Source organism: Eptesicus fuscus, chromosome 22 (assembly GCF_027574615.1).
Source record: "Eptesicus fuscus isolate TK198812 chromosome 22, DD_ASM_mEF_20220401, whole genome shotgun sequence".
In the NCBI taxonomy this organism is placed as follows: domain Eukaryota; kingdom Metazoa; phylum Chordata; class Mammalia; order Chiroptera; family Vespertilionidae; genus Eptesicus; species Eptesicus fuscus.
The window spans coordinates 27,429,104-27,451,944 of NC_072494.1; the positions used below are offsets into that span (position 1 = coordinate 27,429,104).

At 36.6% G+C, this 22,841-nt stretch overlaps 1 protein-coding gene and 2 non-coding genes across 3 annotated transcripts in view; all 3 read right to left on the minus strand.

The window, feature by feature from the left end:
* Positions 1-22,841, minus strand: part of TPR (translocated promoter region, nuclear basket protein) — a 72,333-nt gene that overhangs the window by 46,316 nt on the left and 3,176 nt on the right. The window contains exons 4-20 of the mRNA XM_008145959.3: positions 18,438-18,511; positions 16,555-16,651; positions 15,100-15,203; positions 14,610-14,774; positions 14,125-14,217; positions 13,662-13,742; positions 13,494-13,581; positions 12,624-12,764; positions 11,590-11,681; positions 11,128-11,325; positions 8,529-8,636; positions 7,416-7,642; positions 5,590-5,753; positions 5,019-5,152; positions 4,789-4,937; positions 2,558-2,720; positions 90-224 (exon numbers count right to left, since the gene is read on the minus strand). Coding sequence (XP_008144181.2) covers positions 90-224; positions 2,558-2,720; positions 4,789-4,937; positions 5,019-5,152; positions 5,590-5,753; positions 7,416-7,642; positions 8,529-8,636; positions 11,128-11,325; positions 11,590-11,681; positions 12,624-12,764; positions 13,494-13,581; positions 13,662-13,742; positions 14,125-14,217; positions 14,610-14,774; positions 15,100-15,203; positions 16,555-16,651; positions 18,438-18,511 — 2,213 coding nt within the window. The remainder of the gene's footprint in view (positions 1-89; positions 225-2,557; positions 2,721-4,788; positions 4,938-5,018; positions 5,153-5,589; positions 5,754-7,415; positions 7,643-8,528; positions 8,637-11,127; positions 11,326-11,589; positions 11,682-12,623; positions 12,765-13,493; positions 13,582-13,661; positions 13,743-14,124; positions 14,218-14,609; positions 14,775-15,099; positions 15,204-16,554; positions 16,652-18,437; positions 18,512-22,841) is intronic.
* Positions 4,651-4,752, minus strand: LOC114233150 (U6 spliceosomal RNA). Its single transcript, XR_008555237.1, has one exon. It is a non-coding gene; the product is annotated as a U6 spliceosomal RNA (small nuclear RNA).
* Positions 10,730-10,857, minus strand: LOC114233154 (small nucleolar RNA SNORA66). Its single transcript, XR_003619296.1, has one exon. It is a non-coding gene; the product is annotated as a small nucleolar RNA SNORA66 (small nucleolar RNA).

Sequence of the window (22,841 nt, forward strand, 5' to 3'; positions counted from 1 at the left end):
TAATTATGAAAACTGAGAAGATGCAATGTGAAAACTATTTATATTTAACTTTAAAATTGTTTTCTCTATGTGCCTTTTTGTTTGGTTACCTGAATTGTTTGCAGATTAGTTAGCAGTAAGTTTTGCCCTCTTTGTTCAGCTAACAAAGACTCTCTTTGCTGAGAAAGACGAACTTCTGACAATTTAAGCATTTCCTTTTCTTTTTTCAAATTTTCTGCTCTTACCTTGGAGAAAATACAAATGAAAAAAAATGTTGGAAAACAATGTGTCAAATGTAATATAGTAATACAATTACAAAATTAAAGTGATCCTTCATTACTCCATGTTCTTAATGCTAATTGAGTCTATACCTTTTCATTATATAAGAAAATATAACTTAGTTTCATGTGTTGAAATATGAAGCAAAAATAATAGGGAATGCCAACAGATCAAAGGAAAAAAATCTTGTGATTACCATAAATTCATATAATTCTTTGGCCCAACAAATCAGGCTTTAAAACAAACAAAAAATAAAAATAAAAAATTCCAGAGTAAAAGAAACACAATTGCAAAATTATGCTACAGTCTAGTTGCGTTAAGTTATGCAAGTTTTAGAAGGTAGTGTGGTACTATCCGAGTGCTGACTGATGTACTTAAACTTTTTTCCCCATGAAAAGTACACTCTGAATCTCAGGGGATCTTGGAGGGTGATTTGAAGATCAATACCCTCAAAGTATTCATATTTACATAAGTTATAAACAATCAATCCTAAAACTAACTCCACCAGTCTGAAAAAGTGCACAAAGGAGTGGGAGCAAGATAAAAATAAAAGAATACAGCCAATAGATTTAGAAAACCGTGGTTTTAAGTCCCAACCAACTCATATCATATGACTGCCCCCAAATAGGCAAATTACTTAGCTTTTGAATCTACTTCTCAATAAGTAAAGTGGGAGACAACTTTACCTAGTTCACAAGTAGTGATCAAAAGTTGAGAGCACGAGTCCTAGCTGGGCTGCTCAGTAGTTAAAGGATCGACCTGCACACCAACGGTCACAGGTTTGATTCCTGATCAAGGCCATGTACCTGGGTTGCAGGTTCCAGGTTAGATTCCCTAGTCCAAGTTGGGGCACATGTGGGAGGCAACCAATCAATGTTTATGCTTCTCTCCCCTCTCTCTCCCTCCCTGCCACTCTCACTACAATTTAATGGAAAAAGTATCCTCAGGTGAGGATTAGCAAAACAAAACAAAACAAGTTGAGAAGACTTCATAAAAAAGCAAAACCCTACATAAGAATTAGTCATCAAAGAATTCAGTTCTGATAGACATTTATATTCATGTTGAAATTCAGAAATATAATCCTAATGTAATTTTATACCGTCTTTTTTTTAGAAATGAGCAATGGATAAAATATTCATTTGTCTTTGTTGTAGCTAGTGATTTACAAATTTTGAAATGGATGACTTGTAAGAAAATCTTAGTATAAAAAACAAATTTCTTTCCCCTATAGAAACACCCTGCTGATGAACTAGAAACAGTTGACATTTCAAAAACGAGGCAGTTAGGGACACCAACTAGTTATACAGATGAAAATCCACGTGCAATTTAAGTCAGCCCTCAACCTACAGATTCCTAGTCTTGGATCTACTATATTTTTTATTTTTATTTCAGAGAGGAAGGGCAAGGGAGAGAGAGATAGAAACATCAATGATGAGAGAATCATTGATCGGCTGCCTCCTGCACACCCCCTACTGGGATCAAGCCCATAACCTGGGCACGTGTCCTTGCCGGAATCGAACTTGGTACCCTTCAGTCAGAAGACCAATGCTCTATCCACTGAGCCCAAACACCTACGGTGGTCCTAACTATTATGGACCCTTTAACAAACATGGGTTTGAATTGCACAGGACCCACTTATACTGGGTCCACTTTGTAGGAAGCGGTTATAGGGTTAAGCCTCGGACTGACCTGCTGGCAAAGTCACAAACAAGTCCCAAGCTTGGAAGGGCACAGTCCTCTAAGCATAATTAAGCTTGATCCTGTAACTGATCCCTAGATCTTTCCTGGGTAGCTAATGGGCTGTGGGAGGGGCAGCAAGTGCTGCCAAAACAGGTGAAACTTAGAAGAACATTGTCAATTGTCTTGTCTGTCCCTGATTATAAATAAAGCCTCAGCTTTGCAGTCTGGATCAGTTCGGTGGCCCCAGCCAGGCACAGAAAGATCTACCCAGGCTCCCAGCTTCATGAATCTATTTCTGCGTCTTGCTCTCTTTATTTCTATTATTTCTCAATCCCTGGCCGCCTCCATTTAGAACCGGTTCGTTCATCTCTCTTTCTGCACGGGATGCGGAAAAGGGAGATCCCCGCCATGTCTGGCCCCCGCCGCATCAGGCCCCCGCACCACTTATATGCAGATTTATGGATAAGTGGACCTGTGCAGTTCAAACCTTCATCAAGGATTTGTAATACACAAGCTCCTCAAATATCTATGTCATATCAACTAGTAAAATTAAACAACTTAAAAAACAAATGTCAAATGAAATTCATAATGCAAATCAGATGAGAAAAATTGCTCTCACTTCTGCAACAGCTAGCTTTTCGTTTGCTCCTCTCAAATCTTGCGTCATTGTATTGATGATCTGTTCCTGCTTTTGAGTTGTTGCAGTGAGTTTCTGATTTCTCTCATGCAGGGATGTTATTTCTCGGCGATATCCTTCAACGTTATCTTGTAACATCTCATAACTTGTATGAAAGAAAAATAATTCTATAAGACATAAGTCATAAACTATCAATCATTAAACTAACTCCACCAGTCTGAAAAAGTGCATTCCCCACACTGTAATACACTGAAATACTATAGCCCAGCTTAATTCCTTAAAGAATTTCACATTAGCTTAATTTTAAATGATTAAGTATACATAAAAAAGTGGCTTTGTAATAATGTAACACCTTCATACTTTTTTCTAAACTTCAAAATTAGCAGTTAATTCAAATTCTAAATAAGCATAGTATTTCATGTTGAATTAACTTTTAATCTTATTCCTTTAGAAGAATTCTAATCATATTAGAAATGCCAATACAATGTTGACTCAACCAGACACCCATCACAATGCAGTATGCAATTTTAGATATGGATGCATGGTTCATGATAGATTTTTGCCATTCTTTTCTCATCCATAACTCATCTTACTTTTTTTTTAAATGAATGAATTTATTTTTTAGAGAGAAAAAGGGAGAGCAAAAGGGAAATACTGATGAGAGAGAAACATAGATCAGTTGCCTTTCACACACACACTCCAATGGGGGATTAACCATGTAGCCTGGGTATGTGCCCTGACTGGGAATCAAACCTGCCACTTGTGGCTCTAACCGAGCCACATGGCCAGGGCTCATCTTATTAAGTACCTGAATCTTAGAAAATAGCTGGCTAGAGCTATGAACATAGTGCAAAAAGGATGCTTTTATTTGGAATAACAAACTTGGAATTTATCCTTACAAAAACATAGTTTTATCATGTAATACAGGCATACCTCATTTTATTGCGCTTTGTAGTACTGCATTTTCATAAACACAAAGGCAAGAAAGATCCTTCACCAGCAAAAGATCATGACTTGTTGAAGGCTCAGATGATAGTTAGCATTTTAAAGCAATACAGTATTTACAAAAAAAAAAAAAAAAAATTTTTTTTTTTTTAAATTGATTTCAGAGAGGCAGGGAGAGGGATAGATAGAAACATCAATGATGAGAAAGAGTCACTGATCGGCTGCCTGCACGCCCCACACAAGGGATTGAGCCTGCAAGCCAGAGACATATGGCCTGACCAGGAATCAAACCTCCTGGGTCATAGGTCGACATGCAACCACTGAGCCACACTGGCCAAGCAGCAATAAAATACTTTTTTAATTAAGGTATGTACATTTTTTTTAGACATAATGCTATTGCACACTTAACACATTATAGTATAACTTTTATCCACTGGGAAATCAAACAATTCGTGTGACTTGCTTTAATGCAGTTTTTAATCACAGTGGTCTGAAACTGAACCAGCAACATCTCCAAGGTATGCCTGCATTTATAGAAATAAAATTTGTCCTATTTGTTAAACTAACAAGTATTCAATGGATCTAACAACTATGGAATTAAATTTATTATTATTCCTTTGTAAGTGGCCAAGAAAGTGAATTTCCCCAAAATTAACTAGTACCTGCTTGTCTTCTACCTAAAATAGCAAAGGCTGAATAAAATTGGCTCACATTATGCCTAATGCTCTGGTGCATTTATAAAATAATAAAGTCCTACAGAAATATTAGGCCTTTCAACCTCAGGAAGGAAAAATAGCAACATTCCTCCCATGAACTTCAGTTTTAAATAACTATCTGGATCCCTTAGCAATGCCCATGAGAATCATTAACCAATATTAAAATTAAACCCCCATACCTTTTCAAATGAATTATGGCCCACAAAAACATAATACTATTGAAAATTAAGCCTTGAATTTTGTTTCATTTGAACACTGAAGTATTCTTAATTTTTTTGATAACCTAAATGTGATTTCTTTTTTAAATTAAACTGATTGGGGTTACATTGGTTAGTACAAATATACAGGTTTTAAGTGTACAATTCTATAATACATCACCTGTATATTGTATTGTGTGCCCACCACCCAACGTCAAAAACAATGGAATGCTTCATGAATTTGAGAGTCATACCTTATGCAGAAGTCATGATAATCTCTTTGTCATTCCAATTTTAGCATATATGCTGAAGAGAGCTCTACATTTCATTAATTTTTGAACAAAAGAAAATTTACCGTTTAGAAGCAAAATCTAGCTGGGTAGAAATTTTGGTGTTTTGTGATCGCAAATCTGTGACTTGCTCCTGAAGTTTCTCAAGCTGCTCATTCTGTATTTTCTCATTATCTGCCTTTTCTTTTTTGTAGTTCTCAAAAATTTCCTGCAACTAAATATTAAGGGAAATTATTGGAAGATGACACTGTTCTTGAATACCTAATCCAAGATGATAAAGGTGTGTGGCCTTTACCTGTTTAAGGGCAGCCTTGGCTTCTATAGCCTCTGCTGACTCAATTATAGGTACTGCAGCAGGAGTAGAAACAGTCTGTGATGTACTTGAACGTTTTGGAGTTGACATGAGAGAACTATCCTCTAAGCTAGAAGCTTCAGAAATGTAAAAAATAAAATAAAATAAGACATACATACATGTATAACATTAAAACATTTCTTTGTAAATACATCATTTAAATAAAATCATAGGTTACAGAAATTATGAAACAAGCAATTTACTAAATAGCTTATTAAGATTATTGTTGGTTTCTTATTAGGTGTATTTGCAGATTAAATGTTAAAACCAAATGACCAAAATAAAGATAATTCACTAATTTTAAGATGCAGACTTTTCAACAATGGTCAGCATTTCTTCTTTTTCAATACCTAAAATAATGGTATTTAGGATCGATGACCTGTTATAATCAATCATATATGGTAGTCAAATTTGAAGTTACCATACATACTGCGTATGTTCCAAAATCCCTAAGATACATTTCATAAAAATTTCCCCCAAATACTTAGAATCTTTTAACACATAAAAAACCTACCTTGTAAAGGAATGACAACTCCTGTTGTCTGTGACAACAAAATACGGTACATATCACGCTGACGAACTATGGAATCAACAAGCTGCATTTGATGTTGTCGTGACCCACGGAGTTGTTCCAATTCAGTGAGGGCGCTCTCAAGTTTGAGCTGAAGCTCAGTAATTCTACAAAAAAACACACAAAAAACCCCACAAAAAAACTAAGTCTGTTTTACTGAGCTTAAGAAGCAGTTATAATTTCTAATGTATGCAGACTAAGTATTTGAGCATTTATCATTAAGCATTACATTTTTGTTTCTTGTATGATTTTTCTTCTACTGATATTATAAGAACTGCTTGCTTCTAAAGCCCCATCACAGGACTCAGGCACTCATCATCTGAAAAATTTGTTTGCAAAAATTAAACTGATTCCACTCAGTCTAAACTCTAGTCTTCTTGTGTTCATAGCCACTCCTCCTCCTCTAGCACCAAGCACACTTTAAAAAAAAATTCTTTACTCTGCCTGAATAATCCCTACATATCTTCTCCATGAAACCTCGTCTGTTATCTAAAATCTAGGCTCCGCCCTCCATCTCTATGCTCCCAGGAGTAGGCTTTTATCTATTACTAGTGGCCCGGTGCATGATTTCATGTACATGGAAGGAAATTAATGAGAAGAAGTATTTTAATATTGCTATTCGCCCTTTCTCTGTAATGCAAGTGTCAACCAAATTCATGATTGACAATGACAGATGGAAACACACGTGCGCGATTGGCAGGAGAGCTTTGTATGTATTGTGCATGCGCGAGTCACCTTAGCCTTTTGTAGATATAGAATAAACTTGCTTAATTAAACCTGCTTTCTGATTTAGCTAAACATTTTCCAGCCCAGTGAAGCACCCCAACTTCTCTTTCAGGTAACTGTCAGCAACACAGCAATAAATTACAACATGAAGCAGATTATTATTATAGATCATGCAGGGAGAACAAAGGGTGAAATATTTAACTGCAGCAGTGTTTGACTATATTCTGCGCAGTGAGAAAACCTGAAGTCATTTTCAAGGTCCACCATTTCTTACTTCTCTTCAGTCGGGTCAAGTTTCCAAGCTTTCTAAATCTCCGTTTTCTGGCTAATGAAAAGAAAATAGGATTCCACCGAATCTCCTATCTACCTACTCCAGCACTTCTATGAGGATCAAATGAGATGAGGCATGGGAAAATGCTCCCCAGAAATTTTATTAAACTGTAAAATGTTTCTACCTGGCTATAAAGCAAGTTGTGTTCCTGGGCTAAGAAACTCCAAGGAGGCTAGTCACTAGGGATAGGAAGCCAGGTGTTGCTACCCGGCACCTACAGTACTGCTTCTGGGCTGGGCTGTGGGCTTCACTTTGCGCCATGGGGTCTCGGCAGTGTTAGCTGCAATTTGGTGGGCTGTCGCTCTGGGGTGGTGGCAGGGCCTGTGTCCCAACTGGGGGAAGCTGTGTGTTTGTCAGTGTCAGGTCCGCGGTGCCGTTTCTCTGTAAATGGCCATTGTGCATCACGGCAGCTCCCATGTTGTCTACCCCCTTGGTGGTCAGTTTGCATCACAGTGACTGATTAGATGCTGGACACTTAGCATATTAGCCCTTTATATATATAGATAATTTTAATGACACTGAACTAAAACGATCCATTTATTTATCTAATTATCGAGCTCATCCACACACATCCCTGAGAGAATTGTTTTTCGTATTATTGCTCCATTTTTTCTCTCTCCTAAATCACTATTTTCCCTTTATCCAGCACTGCTAGGGGATACATAAGAGGTTTTCAATGTTTGCTAATAAATGAAGGTAGCCAATAACTTACTTGGATGAAGTTGTTTCTTGTTCTTCTCTTTCTTTGGTTTCCCCAAGTTCCCTAAGAGCCACTAAGAGACGCTGATTTTGCTGTTGAAGTTCTTCGATATTTCTGTAAGATACTAGATGCTGTGATATTACTTCAGATGAACTGCTTATATCTGCAGAGCTTACTTCCTCATCACGAATTACATGGTTACCCCTTGCTTCTTCAAGTTCCATCAAAAGCACTCTAATCTAAAAACAAAGTTTTAATATATTATCAAATAGTATTGACTTCAATTCTGGAAAAAATGGAAATTTTCAAATGGAAAGATTACTTCATAAACACCATTAACTTATATTAATGTTTAAGAGATTAAACACTAAAAAAAAGTTTAAAATTATTTTCATTTCTGTAAAAGTGTATAATGAAGGCTGTTATTTTAAAAAAGCAGCCAAATTACAATTTCAGAAGCATGGCTGGCTCAATTTGTTGTAAAACAATGACCCAATAAGATACACATTGTGTGTACAAGTATATGCTTGTACTTGCATCCTTATGTATGTATTATATAATGGAGAAGAACATGAAAAATAGGTTTCAATCTCATTTATGTAAAATTTTTGTGTTGTGTTTATGTGTGTAGACCTACAAACAAAACTTAGGGTAAAATACATGAACAAAAATAGATGTACATTTCCTGACAAGTTTAGTTAAAAAAAAAGTGGCAGAGTAATGTTCTAATATATCAGTAAAAACAAAGAAAACTAGTGTATATTTATATATGCTCATGTGTGTTTATACTTATAAAAAGAATGGCATGAAAAAATATACAGAAATCTGTAATTTGGTTATATTCTGGGACATGGGTAGGGGTAAATTTTTTTTTAATCTTTGAATTATTTCATTTATCACAACTAGTACCTATGATTTCAAAATTTATCAAACACTTAAAGACAAAGGGAAGAAAAGGAGGGGCTATGAAAAAACAAAGACTAGGCTGGAATTCTGCTAGAGTAGTATTCTTAATTGATGAGAATTTCAAATGTGGTAGTTCTCTCCTAGATAACTGCCAACAGATTCAGACATTACTGGGCTGTCAGTTTAGGGGGGAAAAATAGAAAAAGAAAAACTTCTAACCTGTTGTGAAAGATCTTTTACTTGTATTTCCATTCTCTGGTTGTCTCTTTCAAGCACAGATGAATGTTTGTTGGCTTTGTCAGTGTCCTCCTGCAATCGCTGAATCTCCTTCAAAATGTAAATTCAAATGAAAATTTTGTATTTCCTTCTAAGAGCTATACAAATGAAGCAGTTATGCAAATAACAAAAATACGTAGTGCTCAAATACCACAGCAATCAACTTATAAACTAAAAATATTCTATAATATTCATATCCAATAGCATGGAGATATTCTTTATGAATATGAACATATGTATTTAATATCTCAAAGATAGCTCATCACTATATGAAAAGTATTGGCAATTTGCCACTCCCCCAAATTAACTGTCAATTACAATTTTATATCCACATCAAATTCAAATGATACCACGTAAATAATCTCAAAAGTTTTGAAACTAAGACAAAAACAAAGAGCTACATTACAATAATCATTATTGCACTGGTTATCTGAAAATATCAATTAAGTAAAACATGTTGGGTAAGATGCATAAAAGACTTTATTTTATAAAAAAATGCATTAAGAATTAATTGTAAAGAATCAGTTGCCAAAGTCACAAGCCTGCAAAACAAAATAAAACAAAACAATAGTATATGCAGTGCTTTGCAAAGTTTGGCACCATAGTCTTATTAGGGAATTTGAGGCATAGTTGTAAGGAGCCTGATATAAGCAGTGTATCTTTTAAATGTTGTGTTACCTCAAATTGATACGTTTGCTTCTTCATGTGTTATTTTCACATAAAAATTGAAGGGAAAGATGGCTCATATTTATCCTGGTGTTTCAAATATTTCTGAACATAGTGCCCTAAAGGCATGCATAAACCAATTTCAAAAGAAAAGTATGTGGCAAATGAAGCAGGCAAATTTCATGAACGATGACAATAATACAAATTTACTGAATTCAAAATGGGATTGAGATGTCAAGGAAGGACGTTATTGATAATAATAAAAGCATAATATGCTAATTAGACCGGATGTCCTTCTGGGATGAAGCCAGGGCTACAGCCACAGGATTGAGGCAGCTGCCCTGGCTGCGAGGGAGGGATCCAGACAGCCGTGGCTGTAAAGGCCTACTCTTGCATGAATTTCGTGTATTGGGCCTCTAGTTTGGTTATAAAACCCTAAAAATCTAACAAATGACGATCATAGAATCTTGACTAAAGGACACATGATGTATGTTAAGGACAGAAGATTTAGCTATTAAAAAACTATAGTAATTATCTTTAAATTCCTTGGCAGTGAGGCCTGGTGCATGAAATTCGTGCACAGGGAGGGTAGTGGTGGTGGTGTGTGTGTGTCCCTTAGCCCAGTCTGCACCCTCTCCAATCGAGATCCCTCTCGCAATTCGGGACCACTGGCTGCTAACCACTTGCCTGCCTACCAGCTTGATCGCCACTTAACTGCTCCCCTGCCGGCCTGATGACCCCCAACTACCCTTCCCTGTTGGCCTCATGACCCCCAACTGCCCTCCCCTGCTAGCCTGATTGCCCCTAATCGCCTGTTCCTTGGCCCTCATCACTGTGGCTTTGTCCGGAACAAAGTCAGACAGTAGAAAGATGTCTGGTCTCCTGGTCTAATTATAGCATATTACCATTTTATTAGTATAGATAGGTATTTTTTAATCACTGTTCCTGTACATTAGTGGAGAAAAAAACAGGTTTCTCCATAATGAATAGCTGCTATTTCCTGATTCTTAAGCCCCTCTATCTCACTATCTATTCCCTTCAGACAAAAAGCTCTGGGCAAAATGCTCACTTCTCAATAGTGAGAAACTCAAGATCTAATTAGATTCAATGGACCACTTCTCAAACCAGATGAGAAAAGGGGGTGTCAAAAAGCCAATATTCTGTCAAAGTAAGACTTCAGATGTCATTTGATTCAAGGGAGAGATAATTAGATAAAACATACCCTGATTTAAACTAATGTTAAAATTGTGTTAGCAATAGCAACAAAAGTTTTAAGTTAGAATTAAAGATACAACTTATTTATACTATTCTCAAAAAAAAAGGGGGGGGGGGAATGAAATTTCAGTTTAGAACAGCATATACAAATTGATTTAACTGAATTTCCTCAAAAAATTATTTAATAAATCTATAAGTACACCCTATGGTGAAACAATGTCATTTCTAGACAGAATTATCACAACTGGTTTTTTTTCCCCCCACACTACATGAGGATATAAAGGATTCCATTAGTTTCTGAGGCTGATACTTTTCTATCACATCAATTATTTTAGCAAACCTAGTTCTCCTCACTTCTCCAACAATATGCAGTTAATGATCGAGTTTGCACCACAACTGTTTGACAAAAAATGACTATGCTAAATTTAGAAGCATTCTATTACAAAAGTTAGACTGGAAATGGCTATTTATCACCTGCTACATAGAAATAATCCCAAATATCTTTAAAAATGTAAAAGGCGCTCATAGTTTTAGCTAAATAAAGGTAAGAACATTTTGTGATTACAAGTGTTTCATAATGTAATGACAAGCTTTAATATGTATAATTAACTGTTTCTCAAATGTATTTTTCCTACAGCTAAAATTTGGGAATGGAACCAACCTTCATAGCTTGTTCAAGCTTAACGGATAAACTTGCCACAGCTTTCTGTGCACGTTCATACTCCTCACGCTGACGTTTCAAAATTGGTGCTTTGGCTTCAACTTCTTTCACTATTTCATCTAAGTACTTATTAATTCTTTTGTTCTCTAGTTTCTCCAACAGCAACTGATCCTGAGTTTCTACATAAGCATTATACAGCTGAAAGTAGAAGAGAGTTCATTTCAAATGCAAGGATAACAAGAGAAGTACATAGTCTGGCCATCTTCATAATAAACATTCAGTAGCACTCACAGAGGGAATATTTACTATATATTACACAGAACTAAGAACCAAGAAAACCTTTCTCAGAAAAATGCATTAATCATCAGATGATTTTAAGGTTAATTTTTCTGAGGACTATGTTTCAGAGAAATATGAACACTTTTGCTGAAGGAAAATAACAATATTTAATACCTCTCTTACCTCAGTTAATTTCATGCCAGGTTTCACGATCTTAGCTACGGCTGCTGCAGTAGGAGACATGGCTGCAAGCTCTTCTTCAGATAATATGGCTCCTGTGTCAACACATAGAAATCTAGTATGTTTTTGTAAAATTTGAAATTAAAAGTACTAATAAATTTTTTAAAGTAAAAAGTGACATCTATTGTGTGTCACTTTTATCTATACATATAAAAGCCTAAGCAACCAAACCAAATGACTGGTCGCTATGACACGCACTTACCACCAGGGGGCAGACACTCAAAGCAGGAGCTGCCCCCTGGTGGTCAGTGTGCTCCCACAGCAGAAGCGCCGCTCTGACGATGACCTGTCCAGGTGGCCCACCGCCCTGGCAGCAGCCACTTCCTCAGTAGTCCTGCATGTCCAATCTCAGGAGAACGGGCCAAGCACCAATATGAACCGGCATGACAGTGCTGCCTGGCCTCCTGGAAGTTGGCCTCGGCAGCTTCCCTTCCCTAGACATGCCGCAAAGAATAAAGGATATAAAAGCAGCCGCCATGTGGCTCCCGACAACAGGCGCGAATGTCAGCGGGACAGATCCAGATCCCCAGCAAGGGCATCCCACTGCCTGCCCGGAGGGCCGATCGCATCCTGGCCCTCAGCCACCACGCCATGCCACGCACCTCCCCACCCCCCGACTCCACCAGTGCACGAATTCATGCACCGGGCTTCTAGTTACATAAAAATTCCTACGAACATTAAAAATTATGACATCAAAGAGTAATATAACATGATTCAATTAAAAAAAATGCAGTAATTATGGTTAAAACTATTCTGAAAATCGGCACAATTATGCGTGACCAAATGGTACTTCTGTTTGACAATACAATAAGAGTACATATGAAGTACTAATTTTAAACTAAAAGTACGTTCTAATACTATAGCTAGATGGAGTTTCTTACATCACATTACAGAGCAATTCTATTAGTAAAATTAAATGAGACCCATGTAGGGAAGTTCTAGTATTTCAAGCCATTAATAAGCATTTTAATCCATACCTTTACGTTTAGTGGCAGAAAGCAGGTCATTTGCATTCTCTAATTCTTTCTCCAATTTCCGTATTTTCTCAAGCATTTCTTTTTCCATTTGATCTTTAGATTCCTCTACTTCTAGAAGATGATCCTGTATTGCTTTATTTGCTAAAAATATTTTTAAAGATAATATTCAAACATGTAATTGAAAAGTTGGAGCTTATAAAATGTAACAGAATAGTCATTTTCCCCTCCATCCAACAATATTATATTCTAGACAGGCTGTGGTTGATAGTACCCACTAATGTTCTTGGTCTACATATAAATCCTAAAGTGTCCTGGCCTGGCAAATCTATTTCTTCTTTTGATGTCTCCTATTCACAGGGAAAATAAAGGAACTCAAATTGTAAAAAAGTGCCTCTAAGTATCTCTTTGGTTTTAATTTGATCTCTAGTTTAGAAGATAGGAAATAACTGAAAAAGACTATAAAAAAACATATTTCAAGAAAATCAAGAATATAAGAAAATCAGAGATTTTAAAATACACTATTTATAATTTAAAAGTGAGGCTTATTTATGGGTTAAGAGAGTACCCAAACTATAAACTTATGTACTTATCAAAGTAAATATTTTATGGGGAAAAATTTTTCTATTAGAAATCAGATTATACATAAAATTATTAGCTAAACAAAATAGAAAAATCAGAACTATATTTTCAAATACAGTATTTGCTAACAAAATAATTTAAAATATCTTAATCCAGGATCTTTCTTCTACACCAGAGTTTCTGTCCATAATAAAGTTAATCTAACTTCTAAACCCAACAATCTACACAAAGGTAAGAAAAAAGTACCTTCTATCTAAAAATAAAATAATCTTTGCATAATTGAAAATTTACCTTCTCCAGCTTCTTTCAAAAGTTTGTGTAGTTCATCCACTGCTCGGGTCAGCTCATTGCTCTTTGCCTCTGAGTCATCAGCAGCACTCTAAAATGTAAACTTAAAAAGTTACCAAAACATCCAATAATATAACATTAGGACACTAAAATGTGAGGCAGGATACCTACCTTGTATAGGTTAGAGAGTTTTATGTGAGCATTTAATTCATTGTGGAATTTTTCTTCCATACTGGCCTGCTGTTCCTTAGCCTAAAAAAAATCCAAAAATAAATAAATAACAATATCAATTATAGCAGACATCTTTGAACCGAATTGAGAAGGCTTATCAAGCACCAAGATAAAAAAAAAAAAGGTTTGTATGGTAATGAGATAAAATGAAAATCAGTTTTCATGATAAAGATGAATTACTTTAAGGATAAAATATTGATAATAAAAGGGGAATACTCAAATATTAAAATTAATGATACTCATTTTTAGACATTACTTTGGATATAGCATACAATTGCTGTATCTGATTAGGTAAGTGTCCTATTTTGTGGTGCCAGTTAAAAACAAAATAATTTTATAAAATAAACAGTTTCCTAAGTGCTTTATTATTTCTGTAGGAGACATTTTACAGCGGTCACTATACCTCTTTCAGTTTGGACAACAGGTCCTCTACATGCTTTTGAAGATTCTCATTTGAAGTTTTCAAGCTGTTCATCTGTTCTTCCATTCTAGTAACCTAAAAACAAAAAGTAGAGTTGGGTTGGGGGAAGAATGCTATATTAACTGAAATTAATTTGATATGAAATCTAGCTGCCAAATGCAAAATAACCTCCAATGGCCTAAGAACATTTTATATAAAATATGGATATTTGAGAAAATAAAAAAAGTTTATGGAACATGTTTGGATATAGCTCATAAAAACTTACCACCACTTTTTAAAAATGTCATAAATTCTATTTCAAAACAACTGGTTAATTTCCCAGGCAAAATGTTTACGAGTTATGTTCTCCACATGTGACCCTTAATCCTACAATATATTTACAAGTGTACACCACTGAATAAATGTTTAATAAATTGTCACACAAATTAAGTTGTAACCAACACAAAGATACAATTTTACTAACATACCTCCTCTTTTTTGTTTTCAAGATTACATTTAAGCTCTAGAATCTCGTTTCCTTTTTCTCTGCCGAGAGCCAGGAGTTCATCAGTTTTGGTTTTCAACTCCGTATTCAGCCATGTATTCTGATTATGCAACAATTCCTTTTCTTGCTCCAAGCGTTTTTCTCGATGCTAAAGAAATTTAAAAATTTTTTTATAGTAAAACATAATATGTGGTTATTTATGATTTTGCCTGCAGCCAAGAAACAGAAGCAGAATACCTCATAACAGAAATAAGTATCTGCAAGGATTCTTAACAGAAAACATAATCAGAAAAGAATAAGAAATTAAAATATCACATAACCAAAACAGTTCAATTAAAGCTACCTTAATTCCCTGACATTAAAAAAACAAAACACAGCTTTAGTTACTTTATAGATATCTTGACTAAATTTAATTTAGGTGAGTTTTAAGCAAAAATTGTATTTTATATATTTAGGAATTATTTGTTACTTGCCTTAACAGAAACATCAGAAGCTTGAAGTTCATCCAGTTTTAACTGAAGTTCACCCTTTGTTGCATTGCTTTCTTTAAGTTTTTCATTTAGGCGTTTAACATCCTCTAGAAAGGTCAGAAGACAATTTGAAAGTAATAACTAATTATTGCTTAGAGGAATCAAACATCAAAAATGTCTGTCTAGGGTAGGCCTTAGTGGGTTTGGCTCAGTGGATGGAGCATTGGCCTGAGGACTGAAGGGTCCCTTGTTCGTTCGATTCTTGTCTATGGCACATGCCTTGTTGCTGCTTGATCCCCAGTCGGGGGCATGCAGGAGGCAGCCAATCAATGATTCTCATCATTGATGTTTCTCTCTCTCTCTCTCTCCCTTCCTCTCTGAAATCAATAAAAATATATTTTAAAAAATGCATATCTAGGAATATAAACATTTAATACGAAGTAAGTAGTTTTCAATTGTTCTATTTTACTTTAATTCTGAGATACTTAATACAAATTTAATTTTAGCAAGCAGATGATTAAAGAACCAAATTACTGCACCCAACCAGACATTTAAATTATACTGGTTATTTTATTTAAATGCAATACCTTAAGCTAAATATACAAAATTAACATTAATTTTTCTGACATATAACCAAAGTTCTATTAATATTTCACAAACAGCTACTTGCTAAGTTAAAAAAAAAAAAAAGATACATATAAAGACCTCCTATACAAAACCAGGATACATACTTACTTTCCTTTAATTCCTTACAAAGGTTTTTACGAAGAAAAGTTCTTTTAATTTTACCTACTCACCAACTGATCAACATCAACAAATAATTTGAAGTAACTTTTTTCTGAGACTGGAAATGTCTAATTAAATATTATATAGCAACATAAATATTTGAAAATTCTTCTTTTAATAGAACTAAAACTTTTCAAAACGCTTACAAAAAGTAAACAAAGGGAACTTGATACCAGTAAACTGCATGTCATATTTATCTAAATATACCAACTGTACTATATATTATAGCCTATGTTTATATATTTTATATTCCTGCCTCCTACCTACACTTCAGTGTATGTTTCTAAGTATGGGCTCCCCATTTAGCTTCTTATATTGAATGCTCGTGGACAACTTATACTAGCAAAGGTGTATATATAAAATAAATGATTTCAGCCTCTGTAAACATTTAAACTACTTCCAACTTGATATTACAAATAACATTCTATTGAGTATCTTTGCATGTAGATCTTGGTCTAAATTACTACTTGAGATATTTTTCGTTTACGTACTTGTCTAGACACTTCTTTAAATCCTTGGTAATGATCTAAAGTAAGTGGGAAAAACAATAGGAACTCTATTCTGAGCTATGATAAATAAACACCAACAACAGACATGAACAGGATATTAATTCCTAGCACTGTTAGAAGAGAAAGGAAGAGTGGAGTTAGAGGCTACAGCACTTCTTCATACCTGTTAAATATTCAAGTTCTTGAGATAGTCTCTCATTGGTTCTAATTAAGTCTCTTTTCTCAGCTTCTAATTCTTCCTTTGTCCTCGTAAACTGGCTCTGTCATACAAAAGAGTAAGCATAATACATACATAAATAAATCAAGCTGATCACCAATACAGGAACCTGAATATGAAATTGTCACTTTAGTTCATGTTAGCTGTGATTTAAAATGGTTGTTTTTTTTTCTAGCTCATATAGCAGAAAGTTTAAAAATTACCTATATTCTCAATATTTCTGTTCATGCTTTGGATTTTTAAAAATTATTTTTCCTTGGATCATGAAACTCATGTCACTATCACTTGAAAGTGTCCTACTTAAATACACTTTCGTAGGGCATTTAACTTACTAATTTTTTGATGTCACGACATTTACACCTCAGTTGAAATTATCCTCTATATAATAAAACCCTAATATGCAAATCGACCAAACGGTGGAACAACTGGTCGCTATAACGTGCACTGACCATCAGGGGGTGGATGCTCAACACAGGAGCTGCTCCCTGGTGGTCAGTGCACTCCCACAGGGGGAGCACCGCTCAGAGCCCAGGCTCCCTCTCCCGCCTCCAAAGCAGCACTAAGGAGCAGCGAGGCCGGCTTCTGGCTAAGCGGTGCTCTGGCAAGCAAAGTGGTGGTGGTGGGAGCCTCTCCTGCCTCCCCTGCAGGCAGGTGGTAAGGAGTGAGGGGGTCCCAGACTGCAAGAGTCCCGGACTGCGATAGGGATGTCTGACTGCCAGCTCAGGCTCGAACCTGGGTGGGGATGGGGGAGCAGGCCTAAGCCAGCAGGCGGACATCCCCTGAGGGGTCCTGGACTGCCAGAAGGCGTAGGCCGGACTAAGGGACCGCCCCGCCTCTCCCCCCAGTGCATGATTTTCGTGCACCGGGCCTCTAGTTTCTCAGTAAGAGCTCCCTAGAAATGGAGTTACTTAAAAATCTTAACATATTTAGTCATAGTCAAACTGCTTTTATAGCAGGACAACAGCAATTTATATGCTTTTGAGTAATAAGTATCAATTCTCAAGCCACCCATGTCAAAGTACAGATTGCTCTTAAAAAAAACACAAAGAAATTACTGTTAACATGGAAGGTGAAAGATAATTACGTTACTGTTTTATCTGCATTTTTCTGATAAGTGAAGTAGAGCAACATCTCACATTGTCATTAACCATTTTGCAGCTACTTCTGTTTTGCTTTTTTAAAATTCCTTTGCCCATTTTCCCTCTTGAATTTTTTGTACCTTTCAAACTCAAATCAAATACAAATTTTAAAAAAGCAATGGAGTCTAAAGTTTTTTATGAGTATGATCATTTTATTAAACAAATTGGTCAACAATCCTTGTAATCACATTCAGTCTGTTTTTCATATCACTATTCTAAGTAAATGATTTCTGATGTGTAATTACCCATACCCTCAATAACTGAAATAATGCCTGGCAATAGTATGCATTAAATAGATAATTTCTAAGAGAAAGGAAAGATGGAAGGCAGGTAGGTAAGTGGATGAGTGACTAGACGGATAGTTGGACCTACGAACATCCATCTATCCTATGTCTAATTCTCTTGCAATGATAATTTAAAAAATCAAACTTAAGTGCGCTTCAGAGCTAAAAAAGCAAGCTTTTTTTATGTCACGTATTGATATATATTCTAATGAGTAAAATGTCCAATCTATCAATAAAACATATAAAGATTCAATTAAGAAATTTATGTATATGCTTTTGCTAGTAGCTTCTTCTAATAGAACATCTGTTTCATCTTACCATTGACTAAATAACTAATAGATCAGAATAGAAAACTTCCTCAAGTATCATGTTTATAATTAGTTTTATTCATAGGAATAACATTTACCTGAATGGTAATGTTGCGATCTTGAGCAAATTCAAGTTCTTTGTTTTTCTCAGTTAGTGCCTTCAGTTGACTGTCTGTATAAAAGGAATTTTATGAGCACACACAGGCTTAAAACTTGCAACTAACAGGTTTTATCCAACTGCCACTCATATACACTTTAAAGTTAAGAAACAGAGTTTCAGAAAGACTGAGTTATACATTACATTCCAAATCATAAATACATCCCAAATTTACTGTATTTCTAGACCAAATTTTAAAATATGCTATCCTGTCTCCAAAATTCCATGTGATCATTCCAGCCAACATTTATAGGTAAAAGCATAGGTAATTACCAACTTCTTTATTTTTCAATGACATCTTGCAAATCAAACATAAAAAAACAGTGAATTAAATTTACAAATAAGAAAACTGGAAAAGATCTAGGGAGAGAAACCAAGATGGCGGCATAAGGTAAACACCTAACTGTTGCCTACCACAACAATTTTGAAACTACAACTGGAAAACAGAGCGCACACCGTCCAGAACCACCGGAAAGCTGGCAGAGTGGAAAACCTACAACTAGAGAAAAAACAGAGAGGGGGACACTGAGCCTCAGGGGCTGTGGAGGTGTGGAGATCCGTGAGCGCGGAAAGGGCGGGTGGCTGAATACGCGGCAGGCTTGCTCTCGGCGCGCGGAGAGGGAGGGCAGCAGACGTTGCGTGGCTAGCTTTCTCGTTTGGGAGAAAAACAAAACCTCCCGACTGCACTGAAATCCAGCTGTGGTCGGGGAGAAACAGAGCTGTTTGGCAGCAGGCGAGGCTTGAGAGCAGCCTTCTCTCAGAGGCGCGCAGCCATTGATTTGGGCATGGAGAAACCGGCCCTCTTAGGGCGGAGCTGACAGGAAACCAAAGCTTGTCTGCGCCATTCTGAGACTCCGCCCCATCCAAGCTGAGCACAGCCCTCCCAGTGGCTGGATTTCTCGTTCGGGAGAAAAACAAAACCTCTGGTCTGCACTGAAATCCAGCCCCAGCTGGGGAGAAACTGGTTAGGCAGCGGGAGAGGCTCGAAAGCTGCCTTCTCTCAGAGGCGCGCAGCCATTAATTCGGGCACGGAGAAACCGCCCCTCTAAGGGCGGAGCAGACGGGAAACCAAAGCTTGTCTGCGCCACCCTGAGACTCCGCCCCATCCAAGCTGAGCACAGAAGCTCTCCCAGCGGAGACACTGCTGATCCTCACAGCCAACTGGCTTGGAGATCAACTCCTGCCAGTGATACCAACAATCCCAACCACTCTGAACTCCAGTTTCTGGGGACACGCGGGGGACCCAGATGCCTTTGGGACTCTCGGCCATCGGTCGGAGAGTGAGAGTGACTTTTCTGTCGGTGTGGACGACACCAGATTTCAACCACTCTCATAAGGGACACATTCAAGAGGCAGACTCAGTGAGCATCAAAGCCCTACTGTGTCTCCAGCACAGCAATTCTTCCGTTATAGACACAGCAGGCCCTCACAGCCAATTGGACCGGAGGTCAATTCCTCCCAGTGTACCAACAGCAATCAGGGCTTTTAACTACACCAAGACTTTCCACTCAGCCCACAAAGGGGAGTACCAAGAGCGACCACCTAGGGTGATTGGGGAAGCTGAGCTACCGGCCCCTATAGGTCACCGACCACACAAAGCCACTCCAACAACACAGGGAGGCAGCCAAAATGTGGAGACATCGAAGTATGTCACAAGTAGGAGAAATAGATGAAAGCAAACTAATGGATGACACAGTGTTCAAAACCATATTTATAAGGTTACTCAAGAATCTTCTACAAATTGCCGAAACCGGTTTGGCTCAGTGAATAGAGCGTCGGCCTGCAGACTGAAGGGTCCCAGGTTCGATTCCGGTCAAGGGCATGTACCTTGGTTGCGGGCACATCCCCAGTAGGGGTTGTGCAAGAGGCAACTGATCGATGTTTCTCTATCATCGATGTTTCTAACTCTCTATCCCTCTCTCTTCCTCTCTGTAAAAAATCAAAAAAATATATTAAAAAAAAAATCTTCTAAAAACCGCTGAGAAACTTGAAGAGACCTTCAAGGACCTTAATGAGAATACCAAAAAAATGGAAAAGGACCAGTCAGAAATTATGCATACACTGTCTGAAATAAAGAATATTCAGAGTAGACCACCGCACCTGAAGAGTCAAACCAAAGAGCTGGAATATGAGGAAGAAAAAAACATCCAACCAGAGAGGCGGAAAGAAAGAAGAATCCAAAAGTGTGAGGATAGCATAAGGAGCCTCCAGGATGGCTTTAAGCGTACCAATATCCGAATTTTTGGGGTGCCAGAAGAGAAAGAGCAAGATACTGAAAACCTATTTGAAGAAATAATGACTGAAAACTTCCCCCACCTGGTGAAAGAAATGGACTTACAAGTCCAGGAAGCACACAGAACCCCAAACAAGAGGAATCCAAAGAGGACCACACCAAGACACATCATAATTAAAATGCCAAGGGCAAAAGACAAAGAGAGAAGCTTACAAGCAGCAAGAGAAAAACAGTTAATTACCTACAAGGGAGCACCCATACGACTGTCAGCTGATTTCTCAACAGAAACTATGCAGGCCAGAAGGGAATGGCAAGAAACATTCAAAGTGATGAATAGCAAGAACCTACAACCAAGACTACTCTACCCAGCAAAGCTATCATTCAGAATTGAAGGGCAGATAAAGAGCTTCACAGATAAGAAAAAGCTAAAGGAGTCCAACACCACCAAACCAGTATTATATGAAATGCTGAAAGGTATTCTTTAAAAAGAGGAAAAAGAAGAAAAAAGTAAAGATGAAAGTTATGAACAACAAGTATCTATCAACAAGTGATTCTAAAAATCAAGTGAATTAAAAATCTGAGGAACAGAATAAACTATGGTGAACATAATAGAATCAGAGGCATAGAATGGGAGTAGATTGATAATTCTCAGGGGGAAAGGGGTGTCTGTGTGTGGGGTACGGGAAGAGACTGGACAAAAATCATACACCTATGGATAAGGACAATGCGGGGGAGGGAACCGGGTGATGGGGAGATATGGGGGGAAAAAAGGAGAAACAATTGTAATAATCTGAACAATAAAGATTTATTTAAAAAAAAAAGAAAACTGAGCGAAAACATACCAAAATAGTTAATAACATTTAACTTCCATAAAATGTATACAGAATAAATCACAATAGACACTGTGATTATAATTCAGTTTATTAATCACTGTAAAGAGAGCCTTTAACATGGAAGAAAGGAAATTATGCTTGATACCCAATTACCAACCCCACAATGTCCACATATAATGAATGGGCTCTCTCTCCTTAATAGTTTCTCTGCTAAACACATGAAGGTAATTAGGAAAGAGTTAACTTTAAGTTTTCTTCAATCAAAACTCATCTATATTATGTGCTAGCAATTTAATGAGCAAATACTTTATTATTATTTCCAGTGTCAAGTTCTATTTAAACAATTGGCTTATTACAAGAAAAAACCCTACGAAATTAGTCTAAATTTTCTATTTTACTTTAAAGTTACTTGCGGCTTTCCAAACTTACACATCCAGTAAAACTAAAAAAAATATATAAATGTATACACCTCAAATGTCTGTTTAGGTTTCTTTACCCCCATCTTCCCTTCCCTCTCCCTTTTCCAGATCTAACACAAGCAGCTATAATCAGTCATTTTCCTGAAATTCTTTAGCATCACTATTGTACAGACCTTCTTATTATGCCAAAGCAAAACAACATATAGACAATAAACTGGATCTAGTTACTCAATATGCACATATGCCTTCATTACAAATGTATATATATATATCATACCATCATAGGTATGTCATGTTTTAAAAATGAGTTGTGCCAAAATGAGCTGAAAAAATGTATAACCCAAATAGCCAAAGGGCATGAACCTGGGTAAGAAAGAAGATTGATGTTTTAACCATTCTCCTTATCATTTGCTTCCTGAGTTCTTAATCAAAATAAAATCCATCTGTATCTAGTAACAGATATTATGCCCCTACTCTACCAGGTCTTTTCTATTGTAGACAAAGCAAATACACATCATCTTCCCAATAAATATCAAGACCAGGGGTCCTCAAACTTTTTAAACAGGGGGCCAGTTCACTGTCCCTCAGACCGTTGGAGGGCCGGACTATAGTTAAAAAAAAAAACTATGAACAAATTCCTATGCACACTGCACATATCTTATTTTGAAGTAAAAAACAAAACGGCAAAAACACCCGCATGTGGCCTGCGGGCCGTAGTTTGAGGACGCCTGATCAAGACCTTTAATTAAGATCTTGTGTACTTTTTAGTACTTAATGATGTAAGAAAACTAATTAAGGAAATTAGCTATTCTTCTTTCACCTGAACTAGGATTAAGTAGGAAATATCTTGAGATTAATAA